The sequence below is a fragment of the Bombus fervidus genome, chromosome 2 (genome assembly GCF_041682495.2).
Source record: "Bombus fervidus isolate BK054 chromosome 2, iyBomFerv1, whole genome shotgun sequence".
Taxonomy (NCBI): domain Eukaryota; kingdom Metazoa; phylum Arthropoda; class Insecta; order Hymenoptera; family Apidae; genus Bombus; species Bombus fervidus.
Window position 1 is genome coordinate 12633160 of NC_091518.1, and position 21461 is coordinate 12654620.

Consider the following 21461-nt stretch of genomic DNA (forward strand, 5'->3'; position numbering starts at 1 on the left):
AAACTGCCGTCACTCGCATGTGACATCAGAAAAACGAATCATAGTTGCGTTTAGATTCATCGATATAAGCATATTGCTGCCTTTGGCTGTATCGTTGCCCCTACTGCTAACGAGTAACTCACTTGTCTACTCATGTGATAATTTAGTATATCTCTACGTACCTACCTGTACCTACACCGGTTCGGAAATCTCAGTAGTAAAGGGGTTTATTTATCTTACGTTGCGTTCTGTCTCAATTTCGTCCACTGACAGAATTATCTTTATTGATAGAAACTAAAAATGAATATCAGTTGATGAAAGATAGCTTAAGAAACGAAGTTTTCTTAAGAAAATTTTCTTCGTAAAAAATTATGTAGATTCGCTTCTGGTCTACTAAGATTCAGCACAAAATTTTCTTAAAAATACACGTTCTTCCCTCTATTCAAATATTTGTCCTACATCATTCGAGTAACTTAGTATTGTTTCCAATGATCGTTAAGGATTAGAACATTGAAGAAATCTATTAAACGAAGAACAAAGATAATCTGTTTATATAGCAATTATTTTAACGACATTGTTGCAACGAATCTTATCTCCTGTGCTTTTAAACGTTGATCATTTCCCTTCCGAAAAGATATTCTGTCAGTAGATATTCTCCATCATTATTACATCGATCGCTTGAAAACAATCGTTTCAACGAACCTAATAATGTTTCATGAACGTCACTTTGGTTCGTGAGCTCTACGTTGATTTCGACGATCCCAGTTAACGGGGTGAATTGGAAATCGGTCGAATTTTCTGTGAAGCGAACGAATTTCGTTTCTTTTCTGTTCCCTTTGAACGAATGTTTTTCGACAAGTGTACGATCGACAATCACGCTTAAGCCCCAAGGCTTCCGGGATCGCTCAATCTTCCATGTTGGTGCTATTACAAATAGTATTGACAATGAGAAGAGCATTGCGTAAACAGTGGAATTGCCGTTTCGTTCCAATTTCCTACTGTAACCGAGTCCACGACGAGTTTTATATTAGATTTTGCAAAGTATTTATTCGCATTTTCCTCAACCCGTTTATTTAAGTACGTTTTGCATGGTACGAAATAGCAAAAGATTTCTATACAGGGTACTTTTCCATTATTGACTTACTTAATGGATTAAGTATTGAAGAAAAGAAATTCCTATTTAATCTCGTGGCCGAATTGTAATAACTTTCGTATATCGATACTCGCATAATATTTTATTAATTGTACTGTATTTATTATATATTATATTTATTACAAACATATCCTAAAATTTCTAAAGATAACATTTCTTTACAGAAAAGGTGTGATCGTTTTAACAAGCATTCGATTTAAAGATGAATACAAGATTATCGAAGGTGCACAAATATTTACGAGTTGAGAACAGGATTAAATAGATTGGATGAAAGTTATTTAGCAATTTTCCAATACTTAATTTATTTAATTCGTTTAAAACGAGCCCCATTGCTGAAGCAAATCCCTGTTACATTATTTGCAAAAAATAAACAAAAAATACTCAGCTAACGCAGATTATTTATTGTACACTGAAATAGGAACTTAAATATATGAATTTGACAGGGTTAATTTTCCAGTCTATGTTTACTGAATATTTCTTGTTTATCTTCATCAATACAGCTAAAACCTGTAACTCTTTTTACGACAAATACATCAACGAATTTGTTAATTAGTTATCGAATTCCATCATGTAAAACGAACTTTCCATAGTTTCGACTGTTTTAAGCAAATTTCTTTTGTAATTTCGCAAAGATAAAAGAGCGTCATTAACTGTGGTCTTATTGAATCAGATTCCCGGCACACCCGATTGTTAATCTGACGTGGAATTGAGAGAAATGTAGAGGTAATCACGGAAGACTGTGCAGAGCTCACCTAGCTATATCTTCTACTCAGGCACAGGCAATCTCTGGCTTTTTCACTATAACATACCATCATACATTCAGTTTTCGATTCGTCTTGCATTTTTCTCTTCGTGGGACAATAATTTTCAACAACCAATAATTTAAATAAACTACCAAAAAATTATTAAATATTGTATTGTAATATTTCATCTAGAAAATAATTTTCCATCGACTTGAATCGTTTCTTGTGGTTCTATCTTGGCATAAGAATAATATAAGATAGTTCTCCTTGCTTTATTGTTGTCAAAAGATACCGAATAATTGTTACATAACATTTGGTAGGCAATGTTCGTCATCGGTTAGCATTATAATGAAATCTGATGTCGGCCGGTTGATGTTCTTCCTGGCAACTAAGCGTATTTGGTAAAAAGTGGGACTTAATGTTGCAGAATCTGTAAATATCACACTCCAGGCGAATCTGGTAAATGTGAAATGTTTCATCTGAATGATTATGATCATTAACAAGTTAAGAAAAAAAAAAAAAAAACAAGGAAGAGGGAAAGAGTGGGAAGGAAAGAGAAAACCTGCTAATAGGCCGTGAAAGGTTGCCTAGGCCTGCTCTATGCTATTAAACCTTAATCGTTATAGTCATAAAATTATTTTGTACTAAGAACTGTTTATAATTTTGTATCTAATCTCTGTAAATACCAAGCAGATTGTCTATGGCTAATAAAGCTTAAACAAAATTAATATAACTAGACTATGTAAAGGGAATTATATATATATATATATAGGTATTTATAATATATACATATATATATATATTTTTTTTTTTTAATTAGTGATAAGAAAGCGAGCGAGAAAATGTAATTAAATTTCACTGGAAAACTGGTAATATACCAATGTACAACGATCTAGGAATTATTTGTACTATACAGGTGACAATTTAAGGGACAAATCATAAAAGTATACATGTTACTCGATAGCCACGTATGTGTATAGGGTACTCCATTCCATATTTGTTCTGAAATTCCGATCGAGAATAATTATTATTATATATATAGAAAATAATTATCTTACAAATTTTCGTTTACAAATTTTTAAGGTATTAAATAAATATAGCATAATAAACAGTCTTAACGTTAATTTATCATGTCTGATTAACGGGTAAAGTTATTTTCTGTTATCATTTAAATTATTTAATTAATATTAACTTATATACGAACACAAGATTGTCGCGGAATTTTAGAAGAAAATGTTTCGACACTTGAGAAACCCTGTACAGTATTACGGTGTAGAATCCAACTAGTCATTTATGACACTTTATAATAACTAAAGTAAATCTTTTACAAAGAAACACGGCATACGAAGAACGTGTTGTTCTAAATTATGTTTTAATTACAAAAAAAGAAAGAAAAAAATTGAAATGTTCGCGCCCTAAAAATAAATGTTTCCACATGCACCTTTAACATAATGTCCTTTTTATTTCTTCTATTATAATTACATGTACGTTTGTACATTGTTATAAATGAAACCTATTTGTCGACTATTGTATTATTTCTATTTCTATCTGTCTGCCTCTAAGTGCGAACTATCACTTAAACGTTATTGACGGTAATCTAAGTCTTGCGTAAGATAATTCTATTCGTATATCTTATATGTATGTGTCGATAAAGACGGAAGTACACGTTGTAAGTTCAAGTAGCAGGAAATCGCGGGAAGCACAACGATAAAACCTATTTGTATCGAACAGTCAAATGAAACAATATTACACATTTCAACGAAAACCTACTATTTAGTAATTCTTTGCCTTTCCGTCTCTTCCTAAGATAAATTAAGCATTAAAAAATTGCTAAAAAATTTGTATTCAATCTATTTAATTTTACAAAGTAAGCATTGAATATATCCAAATATAAATTGTATTCAGTATTAATATATAATTCAAATGACTACACCAATCTTGTAAATTCGGCCAGTCGCGGGCAGATGCGTTCGCGAGAAGGCGCGTCAACGGGAGTCGTAAATTTTCGTTACGATTGTATCAATCGACACCACGAGCAGGTCGATCCCCGTATTTCTTTTGGGATAATAGGGGTAGTTCAGTTGGAATAAAACTGTAGTCTACAGTTTTATTAATATATATATTTATTTCAATTTTATACGGATACACACTCTCACACACAAGCGAAGTCGGTGAATTCGATTATTAACACGGAACGTGGAGTTAGTATGAATGCCCGATTGTCGTACGAACAGTTGACTTGCCTGTCGCGAGGGCTTGGAGAGCCAAAGGAACCCGGGAGATATGTGGCACAGACCGGCCTAGACTCGACTCACTGTTCGTTCTTTCGCCATCACAGGAGTAGGAGACTTTCTACCGTCTTAGGTAGTTGACGATATTGTTTTTTGGGATGAAGTCCCCTTTTTCTTTGTATACACATCCGCTCTTTCCGTATGGCAGATACCTGTTTTATCCGTGATTATTACCAGCACGTAATCAATTCCAGGTCGTGGTGAATAGCCCATTGTAAACGTAAAGTACCTTTTGGGACTCTACGTCCCGTAATTTTAATGCAGACCGATTAACCCATCTATATACGTTAGCCATTAAACTATCGTTGGAGTATATGGTGGGTCCTTGGGTCTGTAGAAGGTCAGAATAACGGTATGAGGGTCGTTAACAGTCAGGTAACAAAGGCGGATTTGTTGACCGCTTCATGCGGCGGAACAAATCTTGTTAAAAAAGATAAGTGTTTTCAAATCACCTATTTAAATGTGGATAAACAACACGAAACATACAATTTTAGTAGTCATAAAAAGAATTACAAAATATTACAATACCATTGTTCAAAAATTAGATTGATAAAGAAACCATGAAAATGTAATCGTAACTTATTTATTTACTCAGAATAAAAGTAAACTATGAAAATACGTTAAACATATAAAGATCATGTCTTAAGTATTGCAATAAAATAAATTTATATGTGACATTCAGTCTTGATTATTCAAGTATAGTTGAACGTAATAATTTTGAACAATGTTTAACGTTAGCAATTATTCAGATACAAAAATGTTTTGTAATTAAAAAATAATAATCTCTAAAAGTATTATTTATTTAAAAAATGTTTTATATTAAAACTCCTACAGGACAAATATCGTTTCATATTATAGAAAAGTGTGTTCTTGATAGGTTAGAATACTTACAATTATTGTACGAGGGTAAACCTCATGAATTTAATGGTGATTTTGAGTATTTATTAGAAAATTCAGTATATGATAAAATTGGACATTTTATATTGCGGTAAGTTTTTCAAGCTATTACAATAATTATTAATCTTCAAACATACAAATTTATGGGGTTTTTTAATATAATTTATTAATTCATTATTTAATGTAGCAATTCTGCAATATATAAATAACTGTTTTAGATTATTAGCATCTGTGTCACAGGAGATATGTAATTATTGGGTTGTCAGAGAAACGTTATTATTCCAAACTAGGCTGAATTATATTTTACCAAGACAATTATATAGGCTATTTAAGAGTATTTTATATCAATTAGAAGGGCTTAAAGATAAAAAAGGACTGATTAATAGAACATTAAGCGATATATGTACTTTCTTCTCAAAACCGCTTGTCTTTAAACATATTGTATCAAAAAATCATACAAAGGATTGTGATTTTCTTAAAACTAAAGGTATATACACACTCATGTATATATATAGGTCAACTTATACTTCTAATTTAATGACTTAAAAATTACGTTAATTTTTATCTTTTCAAGTGAGACATGAGGCAGTACCAGATTTAATAAAGAAAAGAAAACTAGACTTGAGTGCAGGATATGCTATTGTATACTGCTCCAAATGGAAAAAAATACTAAAATCATTGTTTTACACCTACATAAGTAATGAAGTAATATGCATGAAATCAAAAGCACAATATATTATAAACCAGGATATTAGACTTAATTACTTATATTACAAAATACATTCTAAAATATTGCAAGAGAATCAAATATCTATCAAATATGGACATATAACTAAAAAAAATATAGACATAGAAATAAAAAATTTTCCGCTTTGTATGCAACACTTGCACACAAAACTAAGGACGACACATAGACTTAGTCACTATGCTCGTTTTTATTATAGTTTATTTTTAAAAGATGGTGGAATGAAACTAGAGGATGCTATAAATTATTGGAAAGAAGAATATTCTAAACCTCATTCCTGTTCTTCTAATTGTTTACATAATTGGAAGTCAAATGAACGAAAATTTATATACAGTATTCGTCACCTTTATGGTTTAGAAGGATCTCGGAAAAATTATAAATCTCCTACTTGCGAGTTGATATGTGTAAGTAATATTTTCTTATGTCAAGAAAGTTTGGTATCTAGTTCAAACTCATCCTGTTTTATTATGTTATCAGATGAATACATCAAATCCTATGTATGAAGGAGGATGTCCATTTAAAAGCTTTGATGTAAATACTTTAAAAGATCTTTTATCTTTATCATTATCAAGTGATTGTGTAACAAATTTATTGAAAACTACATGTTCTCAAACTCCCCAGATTTCTTGTGCTAAATATTTTAAGATGCTAAATCACAATAACAGCAATAATATTGTTATTAATAGCCCTTTACAATATTATTTTACAATGATTAATCAAATTTAGATATATAAAACATGAATTTGATATTAAATATAAATTAGAAGCATCTTAATCTCAAATATTCAGTGCAATAAAATATAAAAATAAAGCTATTTATTACATACATTTCTCTAAAATTATAAAAATTAAAATATTTTAAGAATAGTTCCTACAAATGCATGACTCAAATCATATTTAGCAAATATATAAGTAACACCAAGTTTACCAACATCAATAATATCTCCATGTTCATCATCAAAAATACGATTATCTAAAATTTTTTAAGAACGCTTTCTACAAGTGCATGATTCACACCATTTTTAACAAATATACAATTAACGCCAAGTTTACCCACATCAACAATATTTCTATTTTCATCATCAAAAAACACCATATCTCTATAATCAATTCCTGATGCTTTTTGAATCCTAGAAAACAATAATTTATAAACAACTTTTCCTAGATAAATGGGAATAAATAAAGCTGAAATTTCATTGATACTTACTTAGAAAAATGAGTTACTTTACATCCTGGATAAATTTCTTTATATTTCAAATACTTGTTCCAATCAAATAGATTTAATAATTGTTTAGCACCTTGTATTTCTGATGTACGAGATGCAACACCAAGTTCATATCCTTCTTCGTATAAATGTTTTAAAACATTAGGTACTTCTTTGTAATATTGTATAATTTGACCACGAGAATCTACTACATCATTTCCTTTCCTTAAACGAATTCAATAGAAATTTTCACCAATCATAAAATCATATATGTTAAAATTATGTTCCTTGAACTCACTTTTTAAAAGGAGGAGTAACATGAGTATCAACCCAAAATGGCCATAAAGTATAGTCTGAAACGTTATTAAATTACTATTTTAATAAAATACCAATTTCTTTATAAGAAAACAATTAGAAAAGTAAGAAAAAAAGAAAACGTTTTTAACCTAAGTCAAAGATAATTATTTTCGGTTTACAGTTTGTTTTACACATATTTTGTTCCTGATTTTTACTATTTATAACCTTAAACTGGAATTATTGCACAAATAATATTGAGAGAATTTCTGCAGTTCTATAAATTATATATGTTTAAAATATAATTTTTATTTAAGATTGACGATGATATCAAGATGATAACTCCATATACGTACAAAAATTACAATCATATATTGCTAACATTACTACAGTAGTACTTAGTAGTATAGTAAAGTACTAGCAGTTATTAAAAAATTTTTTCTTATATAAAAAGGAGAATAAAAATTATATTTCATGTATAAGAGAATAATATTATTTCTTTTAAGATTAACTTTGTATTTTTAATAAAAACAATCTTATACGATTATTAGATTTTCGTATACGTGGCAATCTGTTATTTCTACCAATAACATTAAACCCCTATATTTCGTTGCAACCAATCATAGAAGGAATACATGTTAAAGGGATTTTCTAACTTACATACCTTCTTGTTGTATGTATCTTCAGTAGTAGCGTCAATCTCGCCTAGTGAAGTTGTAGAATCGTGAAGTGTTGATTAAAAATAATTATTAAATTTATCATAAAATTACTATTTTAAATAACAACATCTGAAGGTATACACGTACGTTGTATTTATTTGTATAATTAACAACAATAAGTATTATATATTGTTTATACATCGTAAAGATTACGAACGTATATTTTGTTACATTGCACGCTATTGGAGTTGTTTTTATCAGATTGTGTTGTTGCTTAAATTGATTTTAGTTTTTTGTATATTTATCATCATACGAATATATTTTATAATTACATTAATTTAAACAAAAAGAGCGAAAGAAAAAAAGTAATATAATATATTTTTTTATGTTATACCGCATCTGAAACAATTTTGGTATGTTATATTGCTAATTTGAATAATTTTTTGATATTGTAAATTACTCAGTAATTTCAGTTTATAATTATTTTTGATCTATGCAATATATCTTGTATGTAATACAATGTTTTATTTATCCTTTTTTAATAATAATTTGTTAATTTAACCTCTATTCGTTTAATTTAAATCTAAATTAAAAAAGTATATGATACTATATTTAGTAAAAATATTTATATTCTATTACTAGCATTTCTATCCTTTATATGTATGTTTATATCTTTATATATCTTATATATCTTATATATCAATAGTATTTTATATCTTTATTCCAGAAATGTCTGAATCGGATCTTTTAGCTGCTGATCATATTGATGGTCTAGATGGACTTGAAAATGGTCAAGATGGAGATGCTATTATGCAGTGCGATGGTGTAAAACGTGAATTAAATGAAGCAAATATTGATGATCCGGTAGCTCGTTTTATTTTATTATAACAAATAAATGATAAATGTTTTTGTTACTTTTTCTTTATAAGTTAAATTTTTTTTTATATTTTAATTATAGGAACTAGAGGCTATTAAAGCACGTGTTAGGGAAATGGAAGAAGAAGCAGAAAAATTAAAACAATTACAATCTGAAGTGGACAAACAAATGAATATGGGTAGTCCACCCGGAATAAGTAAGTTATAGATTATATTAAATCCAGCATATATCAAAATCTAGTGCTATAATTTTGTACATGAACATTTTTTTTTGTAAATGATTACATATTATTTTGTCAAATTTTTAGCAAGTCCATTAAATATGTCACTTGAAGACAAAATGGAAGTTGATAATAGGTCCATCTATGTTGGTAATGTAAGTTAAATTTTACATCCAAATTGCAATAAACAACTTTTTATTTCATTAAGAAGTTATTAATTAATATACATTATGCAAAATTAAAGGTTGATTATGGTGCCACAGCAGAAGAATTAGAGCAACATTTTCATGGTTGTGGTAGTATTAACAGAGTAACAATATTGTGCAATAAATTTGATGGACATCCCAAGGGTTTCGCTTACATAGAATTTGCAGAACGCGATTCTGTACAAACAGCTATGGCAATAGATGAATCTATGTTTAGAGGACGTCAAATTAAAGTAATGCCTAAAAGAACAAATAGACCTGGATTATCAGTGACAAATAGGTACTTTAAAAATACATTACATGTATATTATATCTATATGTTTCTTAGAGACAATAACTACAATATATTTAAATAACTTTAAGGGGGCCACGGGGAGCGCGAGGTTACCGAGGTATAGCCAGAGGAATCATACGTGGTAGTGCATATTTCGGATATAGACCTATAAGGCGACCTAGGTATGTTGTAGAAATAAATATATATTTATTTATAATTCAAACAAAATAAAATATTTCTTTTTAATATTCTCTATATATAGAAGCTATAGGCGAGGATACTACATGCCGTATTGACCGTTTTAATGTATTTTACTGGAATTTGACAAATTAAGGTAAGTTTTTATATTACTGTGATTTATGAGATATTTTGTTTATGTGATTGTTCAAACATAGAATATCTGATGAAAGTATAATAAATTTTTATACATAAAACAATTACATGCATTAAACAAAAGGTATTTCTGATATATTTTGTATTGTACAATCACACTATAAAATTAAAGATCTTTTTGTTTGAACAATCAATGTATGTATTATAGAACAATGCATTTATAGGAAAAGCTGGTGAAGTAACAAATGTTAAAAATAATATTATTCCAAAATCATAAATACTAAGATAAATGATAAAATAAACTATTATAACATTCACTAGCCATTCCTGAATAAATGTAAAATTATTATTTTTCCAGTGACAGTTATTATATGTACTAGATCCTTGTTTTAATGTTCTGATGTATCTATATAATTTAACAAATCTTGTAAATCTTTTTATGACGTCAAATAATCTAAAATTAAAAATGCTATACAAAGTATCCATCAATCTTTTACGGCGAATATTATAAAATTTATATCTAGATACATTAGCTTCCTTAGGAATGTGCTCGAAATTCGTATTCATCCTTAACACTTGGCCATATTTTAAATATTATTAAAAACAGAAAAAACACATATTGAAACATTATTTTATTTTTTATTGTACTCTAATCTAGTTATTATCAAAAGTTTCGCAGATTTAAATGTTTTGTATTGTGCTGTTCTTAAATAAATAAGTGGTGTTATAGAATATGGCCATGTGAACTGTAACACTAAATATTGTAAGTTTTTGTGCATATCTTATTTTTAGGTTACACAAAACTTACATATTTCTATGAACACGCATTACACTATCATGCAGTTAAAGTGTTTAAGTAAATTCTTATGATATGTCCACAGAAAAAAAAACTGATACGATGGGAAAAAAAAGAGAAAGAAAAAACCTCATGTCAAAAGAAAAAAAAAAAGATTGGACAAAGATGGGCACAATTATTCATATTTGATTTAACAAATCTTCATATAAAAATTACAAATGTAGATCAGCGATAATTTGCAATTGCAGTTCAATTATGTTTTTTCATAATTTACAATGAAATCCAAACAATTTTGTAGTATCAGCCTTTATTAGTTTCCAAGAACTTCAGTTTGTTTAGATTACAAAAATATATAAAACACTGGGATATTAATAACATTATATTAATACATATTTAAAAAATGCACTGATTAAATGAGCGCGCGTGTGTATGTATGTGTGCAACATAAACGCATACATATATATATACGTACACACGCAAATTTATATGTATGGATATATACATAAATATACAACTCTATAAATACTAAATACTATTTTAGCACAAAAGAAATGTAATTGTTAATCTGTTATGCATTTTGAAAAAATTTATGTTTGTATCTTGGGTTATTACAAAATAAAAAATGTATCATTCCTTTTCATGCATATCTAAATAATTGTAAGATATCATCATGTTATCTATCGTAACTTATGTTATCTTTCTTTTTGTAACAATTATAGTAAATTTCTTAAAATGTAATTTTTGTTTTTTATACCTGACATATTAGCATATTGTAAAAAACTCAAATATTTTTATTATTTGCTAAAATTTGTATTTAGCTCAATATATTAGACTATAATGCATTTAAAATTAGATTTTTTCCTACTTAAAACAAATTAATATAATATATAAAAGGATTATCTCTCGATTTTAAATTACTTTAATATAATTGTGACTGTTAATAAAGATAATAATATTAAATATGTTAAGATAATATTAAATTGTACACAGAGAGAACAATTTTTGTAGTATACGCGATATTCAAAGAAGTATATTAACAATTTAGAAATTGATTTTAACGAATTATGAAATAGCAATAATAATTTTAGAATATTTTTTGGTAAAATATAAAGGCTGATAATATAATTATATAATAAAGTTAGCTAAAAATAAAGTTCATGGTGTGGCCATTTAAGTAATGTTATTACAATATAGTTTTCATATATTTGTGATAACTAAAATCAATGTTTAATAATTTCACATTTTCCAATTATATAAGTTTATATTTAAAAATATACTTTAGATATACAATGGAAAGAATTGAACTGCAATGTAAATATCTAGAGTAATATCATATTACTATAATTTATAGTAACTTTTGTATGCTACAGTAAGTGAAAGTTGCGGAGAGTAAAGATTGTTACAATTTCTAAAATGACATTAATAATGTGTGCAACTTTCATTTATTTATTACTAACTATACATCCTCAATTTTATCTCAAACATATTGCTACTAATTTGTAAGATGCGTGTAAAATGTTTTTGAACTATTAATCCACTGTGCTATGATGTTAGGAGGAGAGCCAAGTTTCCACATATTAATAATCGAACCACATTTCGTAACGTTACTTCCATGTCGCTAAGTATTTTGCAGGTGCAGTGCAGCATCAGCATCAATTGAGTGATAATCATACAAATTTCATGAACAGTTTTTACGTTCCATTAAGAAAAAGAAAGAAAGAAAGAAAGAAAAGAAAAGAAAAGATAATTAACATATAAGTGTAATATATAAATGTAACATGATCGGGTGGTCAATAAAGATTTTCTTGGCTTAAAAATCACATGTTGAATATGTCACTGGATATATATATATATTTATATTTAGCATTATTATAAATAGGTAAAATAAAATTAACTTCTCCAAGGATTAATGATTTGTGTTTATTAACAGTCAGTAGTATTTAAACCAACATTTTTACATTTCAATTAATGTTACCAGGTGGATAAATTTTATTCTTATACAAATTAATAATATTTTAATAACAGATATAACCAGAATATTGTTGTATTTGTTTTATTAGAAATTTGTATTTCTTTATATCTCTGAAAGCATATAAATGCACAATTGATTTCTAAAGAGTTTTCAATTCATGGGAAGGTAGTAAGAGGGGTATAACAGAAAAAATTGAAGACCGGAATTCATTATGTTAAAAATACAACGTAATAAAATATTTACTACTGTATCTTTTAATAACTACACATAATAATGTAAATAAATTACGTTTTTGAAGCATATATTTATTAGATTATAGTCTAATTATCATTTTGTTTGTAATGTTAACACGAAGTATGTGTACAGATTCTGAATAACATTTCTAACATAATTAGTACTTTTAATGGCCACAAGAGGTATATTAGATACCTAGTCAGATAAATTTTGCAACAATCTACTTAATTACTGAATTTATTAGGTTGGAACTTTAAAATGAAAATATATTTTCAAATTTTATAATATCAAACAATATGATCTATGAAAGATAACTAAATTAATTCTTAAAAAATTATCACTTATTCATTAAATCATTTTATTTTTATATAATTAAGTCACTTTGAGATACACAAGTATTGGACATACCAATATATAATTAATAATTAAAAAATATTTGTAATATTAGAAGGTTAAAAATTTGTCTCTTTTAAACTCCCAATGCATAGTTTTAAGCATTTAAATGTAACTTATTCTATATATTCAACATACTTTTTTGAGTATCAGATCTATGAATAATGTACTTCATAATGCACAGCTATTCTTTATAATTCAGGTCTTCAATGTAAATCTACAAAATTTAATAGCAACATCCTGGACTTGTTTCATTTCAGTCCTTTTTTGACAAATATCCATGTTCACATAATAGTTTTTATTATTTGGTCTACAGAACAGGATATAAGATTGCATTGAGATAAACATTGACTAGTATACCAACTTCATGGTTTCAACAAATTTAGTTTGGAAGGCAATAGTGATCATTAAGAATTTAGTTCAAGTGTTTCAAAAATTGATCGACATAAACTTTGTAAGTTTGGTCTTGTTGTCTGATCTGTATGCATATTCTCCAAACATTTTAATATCTCTACTCCACCTTCTCTGACTAACATACTGCAATACCGTTTTGCTACAACAGTGTAATAATATAAACATAACACATAAATAATAATCTTTGTTATTAATATGATTAAATATATATAATCGCATTTAATATATTCATTCATATAAATGTACTTACGATTCTTTGTGCATACATGATGTATTGCCCAAACTGCCCAAAGTTGAACAGGATATGCATCTGAACAATGCAGAAGTGGGAAAAATGGATGGAAACTTCTATATGCAACCATTTCCCCTTGAGGAGTTTGCCAATGTGTTATAGTATATGCTAATTGTTCTAATAATACATCTCTACTTGGCATTAAGGATATTATAGGCCATGTATGTGGACCATCGCTAAGTAAATGTGCAGCAATACCTGCTGCGAAATAAGATACATCAATATGTACAGATGTCAGCAACGTAGAAAGCATAGAAATGAACCTAGGTTGCATAAGTCTTGGTCTTAGATGAACCACCTATAACGAATTACAAAATATAGCCAATTATACGAATCTGTGTATGTGTACTTATAATCATTAATAAATTAAATCATAACCAGATAATAACTACTTATATAATAATTATAAAAAAAATTAAACTAAATTTACTGCATTTATAAAATCATTAATTATATTACAAACCTCTGCTATATTGTTTAATGAACCAAGTACTTTAGTTTCAACACTAAACTGTCCTTGGAAACTTTCTAACACTTTAAGAAATAATTCCATCCCACCTTCATCTAGAAAGACTTCACATGTTGTAGCACTTTCATCAGTTAAATTCCATAGAGCACTTAATGTAAACTTCATTGTTATGTCTACTGATCTAGTTTCAACTTTAGTCCTAACCATTGCTAATAATTTAGACATATATTGAGGTTGAGCACCAAGCATAGATGTTTCCACTGTTGATATTTTTGCTGCCAATATGGAGCAAATGGCAACAGACATACGATTCATTGATGGTTCATTAAAAGTTAACAAAGAATTTAACACTAATCTTGCACATCTACATAAATAGAAAATAATTGAACTATAGATTGTAGATAGATTTAAACAATGCAATTATATATTAATAAATACATAAAATTTTAGACAAAAACTATAGTAATATTTATGCTTTCTATTGGGTTGGCAACTATTGGCAACTATCAATATTACCTATTGACAAAATCCGCAATCACTTAGTTACCAATCCAATAAAATGCAAAAGATATAATTTTACGAATTTTGATTACCTATATTTGTCAAAAGTAATTTCCTGTAGAATTCTGTCACTACACAAAATTAATAATGTATTCATTTGAAGTCGATAGTTGGCTGGATAACATTCCATTGCAATCATTGTTAGTTCAACAACTTGCTTGAGAATTGATGGGTGAATCATAATGGAGAATTCACCTTTTGTGAGATTATAAAGACATGCAGTACATGGCACTTGTACACGTACTTCTTGTGGATGTTCTCTCATTGCAGGCAACACTAATTTTATAACATCAATCCGTGATTCAAGAAAGTTGTGTGTTAAACGGAATAAATTAAATAAACATTTCTCGAGATAAAGTGGTCTGCACGTATATCTTCTCAAACCTTCTAAAATTTGAGATTCTGTGGCTGTACCAGTAACCTACAGTAAACATTAAATATCTTAGAACATACAAGTATATTTTCAATCATTTGTCTATTTGAATGTTAGTATAGGATATTTTATTCATAGAAATCTTATGTAGTGGACCCCAGCATAACACAGGTAAAAATATTTTTCTAAGCTAAAGTAAAAAAGTATTTTAAAATGTTAAATTTGTCTAATATGTTATAGGGTGTGTTTATCATGTTTTTATGAATACTGATTGTTATTTTTTCATCATGTTATATGGGAGTCTACTGTATTTTTTTATTAATAACTATCTTTCTATAGAATATCTTAATAATACTTACAACAAGTCCAGGCTTGTAATATTCATCTGCGGGATTTGTTAAACTGTCATCATAACAAGCATCTGTACTTACAAGTCCCAAAAACCTTAAATATGTATGAGCTTTAATAAATTCTTTTAAATCTTTTGAATTTATATCACTTCTACCTATATTAAGTATTAAGACAAAGTTCTTAGATTGATCTGTATATTATACAGAAACACATTATAAATTATATAATTACCAGATAAATCTAAACTAGTTAGATATGGCATACAATGTACAGCTTTCAAAAAATCTTCTATGTCTGGCTTTCCGGGCACAAACATACAGTTAAGAGCATGCATATCTTTTTCATCTGAAATATCTAAATTCCTTAATTCATTCAGCTCCAATAATACTGAGACTAAATCTGTACTTTCATCTATCTTCACATTATACATATTAAGTGTTTTTAGACGATTTTTACACTTTTTCAGTGCTGTTATATCATTCACCTTTGTACATGAAATGTCTAAATTTTCTAGAAGAGGAAGATCCTCAACTACTATCCCCAAACCATGTGTATTAAATTCTGTACATGATACATTTAATGTATGCAGTGACCTCAATTTACTTAAAGTTACTACCACACAATACCTATTATGAAATAATGGATATATATAATTTAAATATTTTAAAATACTTAATTATATTTATATAAATAACTAATTGCATTAAATACCGAGAACAGTCTATAAAACTTCCTTTTGCTACACTTAATGATCTAAGATTTTGTAAACTCCAGTCACCTAAACAACTTATAAGATCATTAACAGTTATTTTTAACCCATTTACCATTAGATCTACCACTTTATGCTGTTTTAAAACTTTTAAGCCTTTCGCTGATAATGTAGATGCATCTTTCAACCGTACATGTCTATGGATAATAAAAAATAGTGAATACTTCATTTTTTATGTACATTTTACACTCCAATCAAATTTGCATACTTAAAATGTGATATGAGTACCTTAACCTGGTAGACTTTGCGTTGAAAAGTGTAATTGTTAAATCAGATAATGTCTTTTTCTCACAAAGGTGAGCCAATAATTGTTCTGATACTTCAGCTGGTAAAAAAGCATCTGGATGTCTAAAACTAAGTCTTGTAGCTGAACTTGATGATCCATCATTAGATGCTTTACCTATTGCATTTAAAATATCTGTATTATTATAATCTATTAAAAGTTAACTAACTGATTTAAGACCTTATAACAAATTGTTGCATTAAAATAGCTTCCTTTAACTCTAATGAAATATTTAAATTCATTTTAAAATGAAGTCAAATATGAATAAAATATAAGATAATTGAAAAAATATTTTCTTAAATAATTATGATGAATACTTACTACATGTGTTTGTATCCAGTGAATTAGGGGAATGTTCTTCTGTATCACCTAGGTGTACGTCACACAAATCCAAGACATTGTTACAAATAAAATCTATGCAAACCTCAAGGAGGCTTTTCGGTGACTCAAACATTTTATTTTCTTATTTACACACAAATATTGTTCCTTTATTTCCTCTATAGCTTTTTAAATAATTAATTATTTCAAATAGTTTAACATCTCATTCTTTTATATTTATTTTAAAGTATCTGTTAACATAGAACACATATATACATGTATATACATCTGATGCACTATGTTTAGAATGTAAGTTTTCTAATATTAAACATACACTATAAAATGAAATACACTAAGTTTATGAAAATCGATACACCTGTCATCCGAAAAAAATTAGATCACATGCAACTTAACTTTCTTATGATAACAAAATATTAAAAAACATTCTACAACTGTAGAAAATGTACACTTAAAAAATGTGGTACAGTTGTATACGCGACGATTTCTAAAGGAAATATCGAGAAAAAACCACACACACAATTTTATTTCTAACATACAGGTGACAGAATTTTAAATAATGATTACGTAATGACAAGTCCATCGAATGGAATAAATATTTGTGTCTAAGCAATTTGTGTAATCTAAGCACGTTGTGTATAACACGTATCGAAAGAAACGTATGAAATTGACAAGTTATTTATTAGATACACTAAACTTTATTTCGCGAGTAGGATGTTCTTAGAAAATTATTAAATGATTATGTAAACTTATTTATGCAAATAGCACTGAACGCAATTGTGAAAACAACTACAGAAAATTGTAGTCTCTCACCTGTGAAGAGGACGCCATATTGACTTGCTAAGTGTCAAAACAGATTAAAAAATACGATATAGATGCATATTGTTAAATACGTGAACATGATTATTAAGTACAATGATACAATCAAAAAAGTACATTGTCTACTATAATTTTTTTGTTTGAATTAATTTCTAAAATTGTTTTATGTTGATTCATGATGATTTTAAACATACATACCTCAGAATTAGAAAAAACTGACATATTTGTTATCCTTATCGAAAAAATTTATTTTGTGAAGAGTATTTGTAGGTAAAAATTAGAGAACATTCCTTAATAGTTACACAAATCTTTTCATTCTTGAAGACATAATAGAAGATAAATATTACTTATAAGGGAATTCATCGGTTATTGACACACTATCAATATGGCGGTAAAGTGGAAAACGATGTGCTTTTCAGTATGTATTACGATTTCACTTCTGTATAATATACATAAGAATTTTTTCTAGGTACGATTATAATGTCTATATAAGGATTGTTCAAAAGTATTTGTTTGTAGTGAACTTAATGATTATTTTATATTATAGAATGATAAATATTCTATCCTAAAATTAAATGAATGAAGAATATGTCAAAGAAACTGATTTAAAAGTTTTCAATTTTAAGAGTTGTACTGCATCTAATTATTTAATTATTTTTTTACTCTACATTATATTAGATTTTTCACATATATAAGTATGGATATAAATATAAATTATTAAATATCTCATAAAAATGGCGATATATAATTTGTAATTGTAATATAAATTTCTTTGTTTTTAAGGTTTAGATAGGAACGTGTTTTCCAAAATAAAATCATGGTTTAAGTACTCACTGATATGTGTCAGTCATTTTATAACGTCATGTTGTATGTTATGTGGCATTGATCATTTTGCTTGCATTTAAATTTAATTTCATAAAAGAATGCCAAGTTTGCGAAAAAAGGTTGCTGGTTTTATGCGACAACTATCTATTAGTAATTTGGCTGGAGCTGTAGAAAATTTAAGTCAGGGAGAACAGACTTTACGTAGTCCTAGATCATTAACACAAGATTTTACAAGTGGTTGTTTCATTACACGGTATCTTGATGGGTAATAATCTTTTTACAGTGTGCATATGTATAATTTTTATTTATTAACATCTTAAATAAGGGTTGACATATGTTGATATATATATATATTTTCAGTTTGGAAACAAAACAGGAAGGGCCAGCAATATTGCATGGCAGAAATCCAGAGGAACTTCCAATTAGGCAGCTTGGAAATTTTCAGCAAGATAGAGATGTAGTTTCCGCTCATACAGGTCCAGATAATGGACTTACAACTGTTAATGTACAACAAAGACATTTAAGTATTAATGATATTGATATAGATTACATTGATATGTTAGATCAAGGAGAACAATATAGAAATAGTACGTATTAAAGGCATTATGAAGTTATGAAAGAATAGTAGGATAAATTAACAACATTATTTTTTCTAGCATCAACAACAACAACTCCTACAATTGCTGGTATTACTGATTGGTTTAATCCTCATGAAATGGCTTATGGAATTGCTACTACATTATATGAGAAAAATCCTACAAATAATACAAATAATGGTGAACCAATAGCAGATTGTTTTGGTATTGTAGCAAGATCGAATTCAGCTATTTTAGCACTTGCTGATGGTGTTAATTGGGGTATGATTATAGATGATAGTAGACTATTTTAAATAAGATTAAATAAAAATATGGGAATATACATATATATGCGTGTTTTATAATGAAATAAAATTATTAGGTACCAAAGCAAGTATTGCAGCAAGATCTGCAGTACATGGAAGTATAGAATACTTAAATAAAGCACTTTTTTGTCCTTCGATTAATGGAGAAATGACTACAACGAAAGACGTTTTTATAGCACTACTTCGTTCATTCCATGCTGCACATTCGTTAATTTTGCAGGAACAAGGAATGCTTACAACATTAACTGTGTGTGCAGTTCTGCCACTGCCAAATTCTGATTCTAATACAGAAAAAAATAAATATATGGCATGTACCTGTAATGTTGGTGACAGTTTAGCTTATGTGTATTCAAGGTAATACATAAACAAGAACTTATAAACTATCCATACTGATACTAAGTAGAATATTGTTTAAAATAAAAACAATATTTCATATTGGCAGGAAAACTGGTGTAAGAGAAATAACAAGAGGATCCCATGATATTCACTGTATGCGTGACATGCGTGATGCTCTTGGAGCTTTAGGTCCTGTGGATGGATCTAACCCTGAATTGAATAATTTGACTCTTGCAATGACCGAAGTTGAGAAAGGAGATATTGTATTTTTGACTAGTGATGGAATTTCGGATAATTTTGATCCTGTAGTCGGAAAATTTGCTATTTTACCATGTCACAATTCCGTACCTGATTCAAATGTAAAAAATCACACTGAAGGAAGATCAAAAACACGTCGAAAGTCTGCAGAAAACTTAAGACATGCAGAATCCGGCAATAGTAATAGAAATAAATCTAATTTGCCTGTAGTTGAGGCATATCAAAGACATGAACTCACATTGCTTAGAATGGAAGATTTGTTAAGAAGGGGTGTATCTGGAGAAGGACCACCATGTAACAGTGCCAAACATCTCTGCGAACTCCTCTTGGATTTTGCAGTAAGTTATTTACCATTTAATAATAATGAATGCAATACAATATGTATGTACTGTAAGTTCTTTTAATTTTTTTTGTGAGGAAGGAAAAGAATACAACGTAGTATTAATTTTAAATACTAACATACATTTAATTTTTATACATAATAAGGTACGCATAACTGCCGCTAAAAGACGAATATTGGAAGATACAGATTTATATTATGCACAAAATAAAGATGGCCAATTAATTCAACTTTCCAAACAAGAACAGAGAACTCGACGAATAAAAACTTTGGATAAGGTTTCCATGATCCCTGGGAAATTAGATCATGCTACAGTTGTAGCATATGTAGTTGGATCTATCAATTCAGGATATGGTTTATAATTAATTACAATGACAAATTACAGTTTCAATTTGTAAGAAAATTAATAAATTTTAGAACTTTCTTCAACAATGACATTTTATGAATAAATTGAGCTGAAATTAATATTTTATTGTGAGATTAAGTTGTTTATATAATTTTTTGTTATTTCAAATAAAAACATACATTTAAAGATAAGTATGTAGCAATACTTATTTCATTATAAATTTAATTTTAGATGTGTGCAAGTAAAATATACATATATATATTTATATTTATGTATTACATTATGTTATGTATATACATAACGTAAATGTGTTGGCAAATAATTTCGAAAATCACTTATTAATAATAATTGTCGAGTTTACTAAGTACTTATGATATAATTGAATAAAAATGTTTAGCGAATCTGTATTGCTTAAAATCTTGAAAAAGCTATCATATTAAGATCACCAACACTTTCTATTTACTGATTGGTTATAAGTAAAATATTGGCCAATCAGAATAAAGATTTTGCTAAATGAG

The 21461-nt window shown here is 28.0% G+C and overlaps 5 protein-coding genes across 9 annotated transcripts; 3 read left to right on the top strand and 2 right to left on the bottom strand.

Annotated features, from left to right (window-relative positions):
* Nucleotides 1-4827: 4827 nt before the first annotated feature.
* LOC139993524 (uncharacterized) lies at nucleotides 4828-7014 on the top strand. Its single transcript, XM_072015336.1, has 4 exons — nucleotides 4828-5154; nucleotides 5282-5550; nucleotides 5638-6212; nucleotides 6286-7014. The coding sequence occupies exons 1-4, from the start codon at nucleotides 4976-4978 to the stop codon at nucleotides 6532-6534; spliced, it is 1272 nt and encodes a 423-aa protein (XP_071871437.1). The 5' UTR covers nucleotides 4828-4975; the 3' UTR covers nucleotides 6535-7014.
* LOC139993531 (magnesium-dependent phosphatase 1) lies at nucleotides 6249-7674 on the bottom strand. Its single transcript, XM_072015349.1, has 4 exons — nucleotides 7459-7674; nucleotides 7311-7365; nucleotides 7016-7237; nucleotides 6249-6938 (listed from the first exon to the last, which is right to left on the bottom strand). Exons 1-4 carry the CDS (start codon nucleotides 7502-7504, stop codon nucleotides 6782-6784), a joined length of 480 nt encoding a protein of 159 aa, XP_071871450.1. The 5' UTR covers nucleotides 7505-7674; the 3' UTR covers nucleotides 6249-6781.
* Nucleotides 7675-7972: 298 nt separating this feature from the next.
* On the top strand, nucleotides 7973-9876 carry Pabp2 (poly(A) binding protein nuclear 1). Of its 3 annotated transcripts, none has more exons than XM_072022302.1 (7): nucleotides 7973-8108; nucleotides 8693-8829; nucleotides 8924-9038; nucleotides 9150-9217; nucleotides 9307-9548; nucleotides 9632-9724; nucleotides 9805-9876. In XM_072022302.1, the coding sequence occupies exons 2-7, from the start codon at nucleotides 8695-8697 to the stop codon at nucleotides 9836-9838; spliced, it is 687 nt and encodes a 228-aa protein (XP_071878403.1). In that variant the 5' UTR covers nucleotides 7973-8108; nucleotides 8693-8694; the 3' UTR covers nucleotides 9839-9876. The 3 variants fall into 3 exon arrangements, with proteins under 3 accessions (XP_071878403.1, XP_071878402.1, XP_071878404.1); XM_072022301.1 differs by having other exon boundaries at nucleotides 7973-8100; XM_072022303.1 differs by lacking the exon at nucleotides 7973-8108 and adding an exon at nucleotides 8215-8378.
* Nucleotides 9877-12566: 2690 nt separating this feature from the next.
* LOC139998065 (protein zyg-11 homolog B) lies at nucleotides 12567-17551 on the bottom strand. 2 transcript variants are annotated; one of them, XM_072022295.1, is made up of 10 exons: nucleotides 17435-17551; nucleotides 17104-17351; nucleotides 16728-16899; nucleotides 16442-16636; nucleotides 15962-16356; nucleotides 15739-15884; nucleotides 15039-15427; nucleotides 14440-14809; nucleotides 13935-14274; nucleotides 12567-13823 (listed from the first exon to the last, which is right to left on the bottom strand). In XM_072022295.1, exons 2-10 carry the CDS (start codon nucleotides 17234-17236, stop codon nucleotides 13678-13680), a joined length of 2286 nt encoding a protein of 761 aa, XP_071878396.1. In that variant the 5' UTR covers nucleotides 17237-17351; nucleotides 17435-17551; the 3' UTR covers nucleotides 12567-13677. The 2 variants fall into 2 exon arrangements, with proteins under 2 accessions (XP_071878396.1, XP_071878395.1); XM_072022294.1 differs by lacking the exon at nucleotides 17435-17551 and having other exon boundaries at nucleotides 17104-17363.
* A 679-nt stretch (nucleotides 17552-18230) lies between these two features.
* Nucleotides 18231-21134, top strand: LOC139998067 (PP2C-like domain-containing protein CG9801). Of its 2 annotated transcripts, none has more exons than XM_072022299.1 (7): nucleotides 18231-18355; nucleotides 18721-19027; nucleotides 19123-19349; nucleotides 19419-19619; nucleotides 19720-20017; nucleotides 20106-20595; nucleotides 20744-21134. In XM_072022299.1, exons 2-7 carry the CDS (start codon nucleotides 18861-18863, stop codon nucleotides 20957-20959), a joined length of 1599 nt encoding a protein of 532 aa, XP_071878400.1. In that variant the 5' UTR covers nucleotides 18231-18355; nucleotides 18721-18860; the 3' UTR covers nucleotides 20960-21134. The 2 variants fall into 2 exon arrangements, with proteins under 2 accessions (XP_071878400.1, XP_071878401.1); XM_072022300.1 differs by having other exon boundaries at nucleotides 18296-18406.
* The last annotated feature ends 327 nt before the right edge of the window (nucleotides 21135-21461 follow it).

Coding starts and splice junctions, on each gene's coding strand:
- LOC139993524 (XM_072015336.1), top strand. CDS start 4,976: ATGTTTTATATTAAAACTCCTACAGGACAAATATCGTTTCATATTATA. Junction 5,155..5,281: donor ATTGGACATTTTATATTGCG/GTAAGTTTTTCA, acceptor TAACTGTTTTAG/ATTATTAGCATCTGTGTCAC. Junction 6,213..6,285: donor CTACTTGCGAGTTGATATGT/GTAAGTAATATT, acceptor TTATGTTATCAG/ATGAATACATCAAATCCTAT.
- LOC139993531 (XM_072015349.1), bottom strand. CDS start 7,504: ATGTGTAAAACAAACTGTAAACCGAAAATAATTATCTTTGACTTAG. Junction 7,366..7,458: donor AATAATTATCTTTGACTTAG/GTTAAAAACGTT, acceptor ATAACGTTTCAG/ACTATACTTTATGGCCATTT. Junction 7,238..7,310: donor GTTACTCCTCCTTTTAAAAA/GTGAGTTCAAGG, acceptor AATTCGTTTAAG/GAAAGGAAATGATGTAGTAG.
- Pabp2 (XM_072022302.1), top strand. CDS start 8,695: ATGTCTGAATCGGATCTTTTAGCTGCTGATCATATTGATGGTCTAGAT. Junction 8,830..8,923: donor AAGCAAATATTGATGATCCG/GTAGCTCGTTTT, acceptor TTTTAATTATAG/GAACTAGAGGCTATTAAAGC. Junction 9,549..9,631: donor GGATTATCAGTGACAAATAG/GTACTTTAAAAA, acceptor AATAACTTTAAG/GGGGCCACGGGGAGCGCGAG.
- LOC139998065 (XM_072022295.1), bottom strand. CDS start 17,236: ATGTTTGAGTCACCGAAAAGCCTCCTTGAGGTTTGCATAGATTTTATT. Junction 16,900..17,103: donor ACTGGATACAAACACATGTA/GTAAGTATTCAT, acceptor TAAATGCAATAG/GTAAAGCATCTAATGATGGA. Junction 14,275..14,439: donor CATTAAACAATATAGCAGAG/GTTTGTAATATA, acceptor AATTCGTTATAG/GTGGTTCATCTAAGACCAAG.
- LOC139998067 (XM_072022299.1), top strand. CDS start 18,861: ATGCCAAGTTTGCGAAAAAAGGTTGCTGGTTTTATGCGACAACTATCT. Junction 19,028..19,122: donor ATTACACGGTATCTTGATGG/GTAATAATCTTT, acceptor ATATATTTTCAG/TTTGGAAACAAAACAGGAAG. Junction 19,620..19,719: donor TGCTGATGGTGTTAATTGGG/GTATGATTATAG, acceptor TAAAATTATTAG/GTACCAAAGCAAGTATTGCA.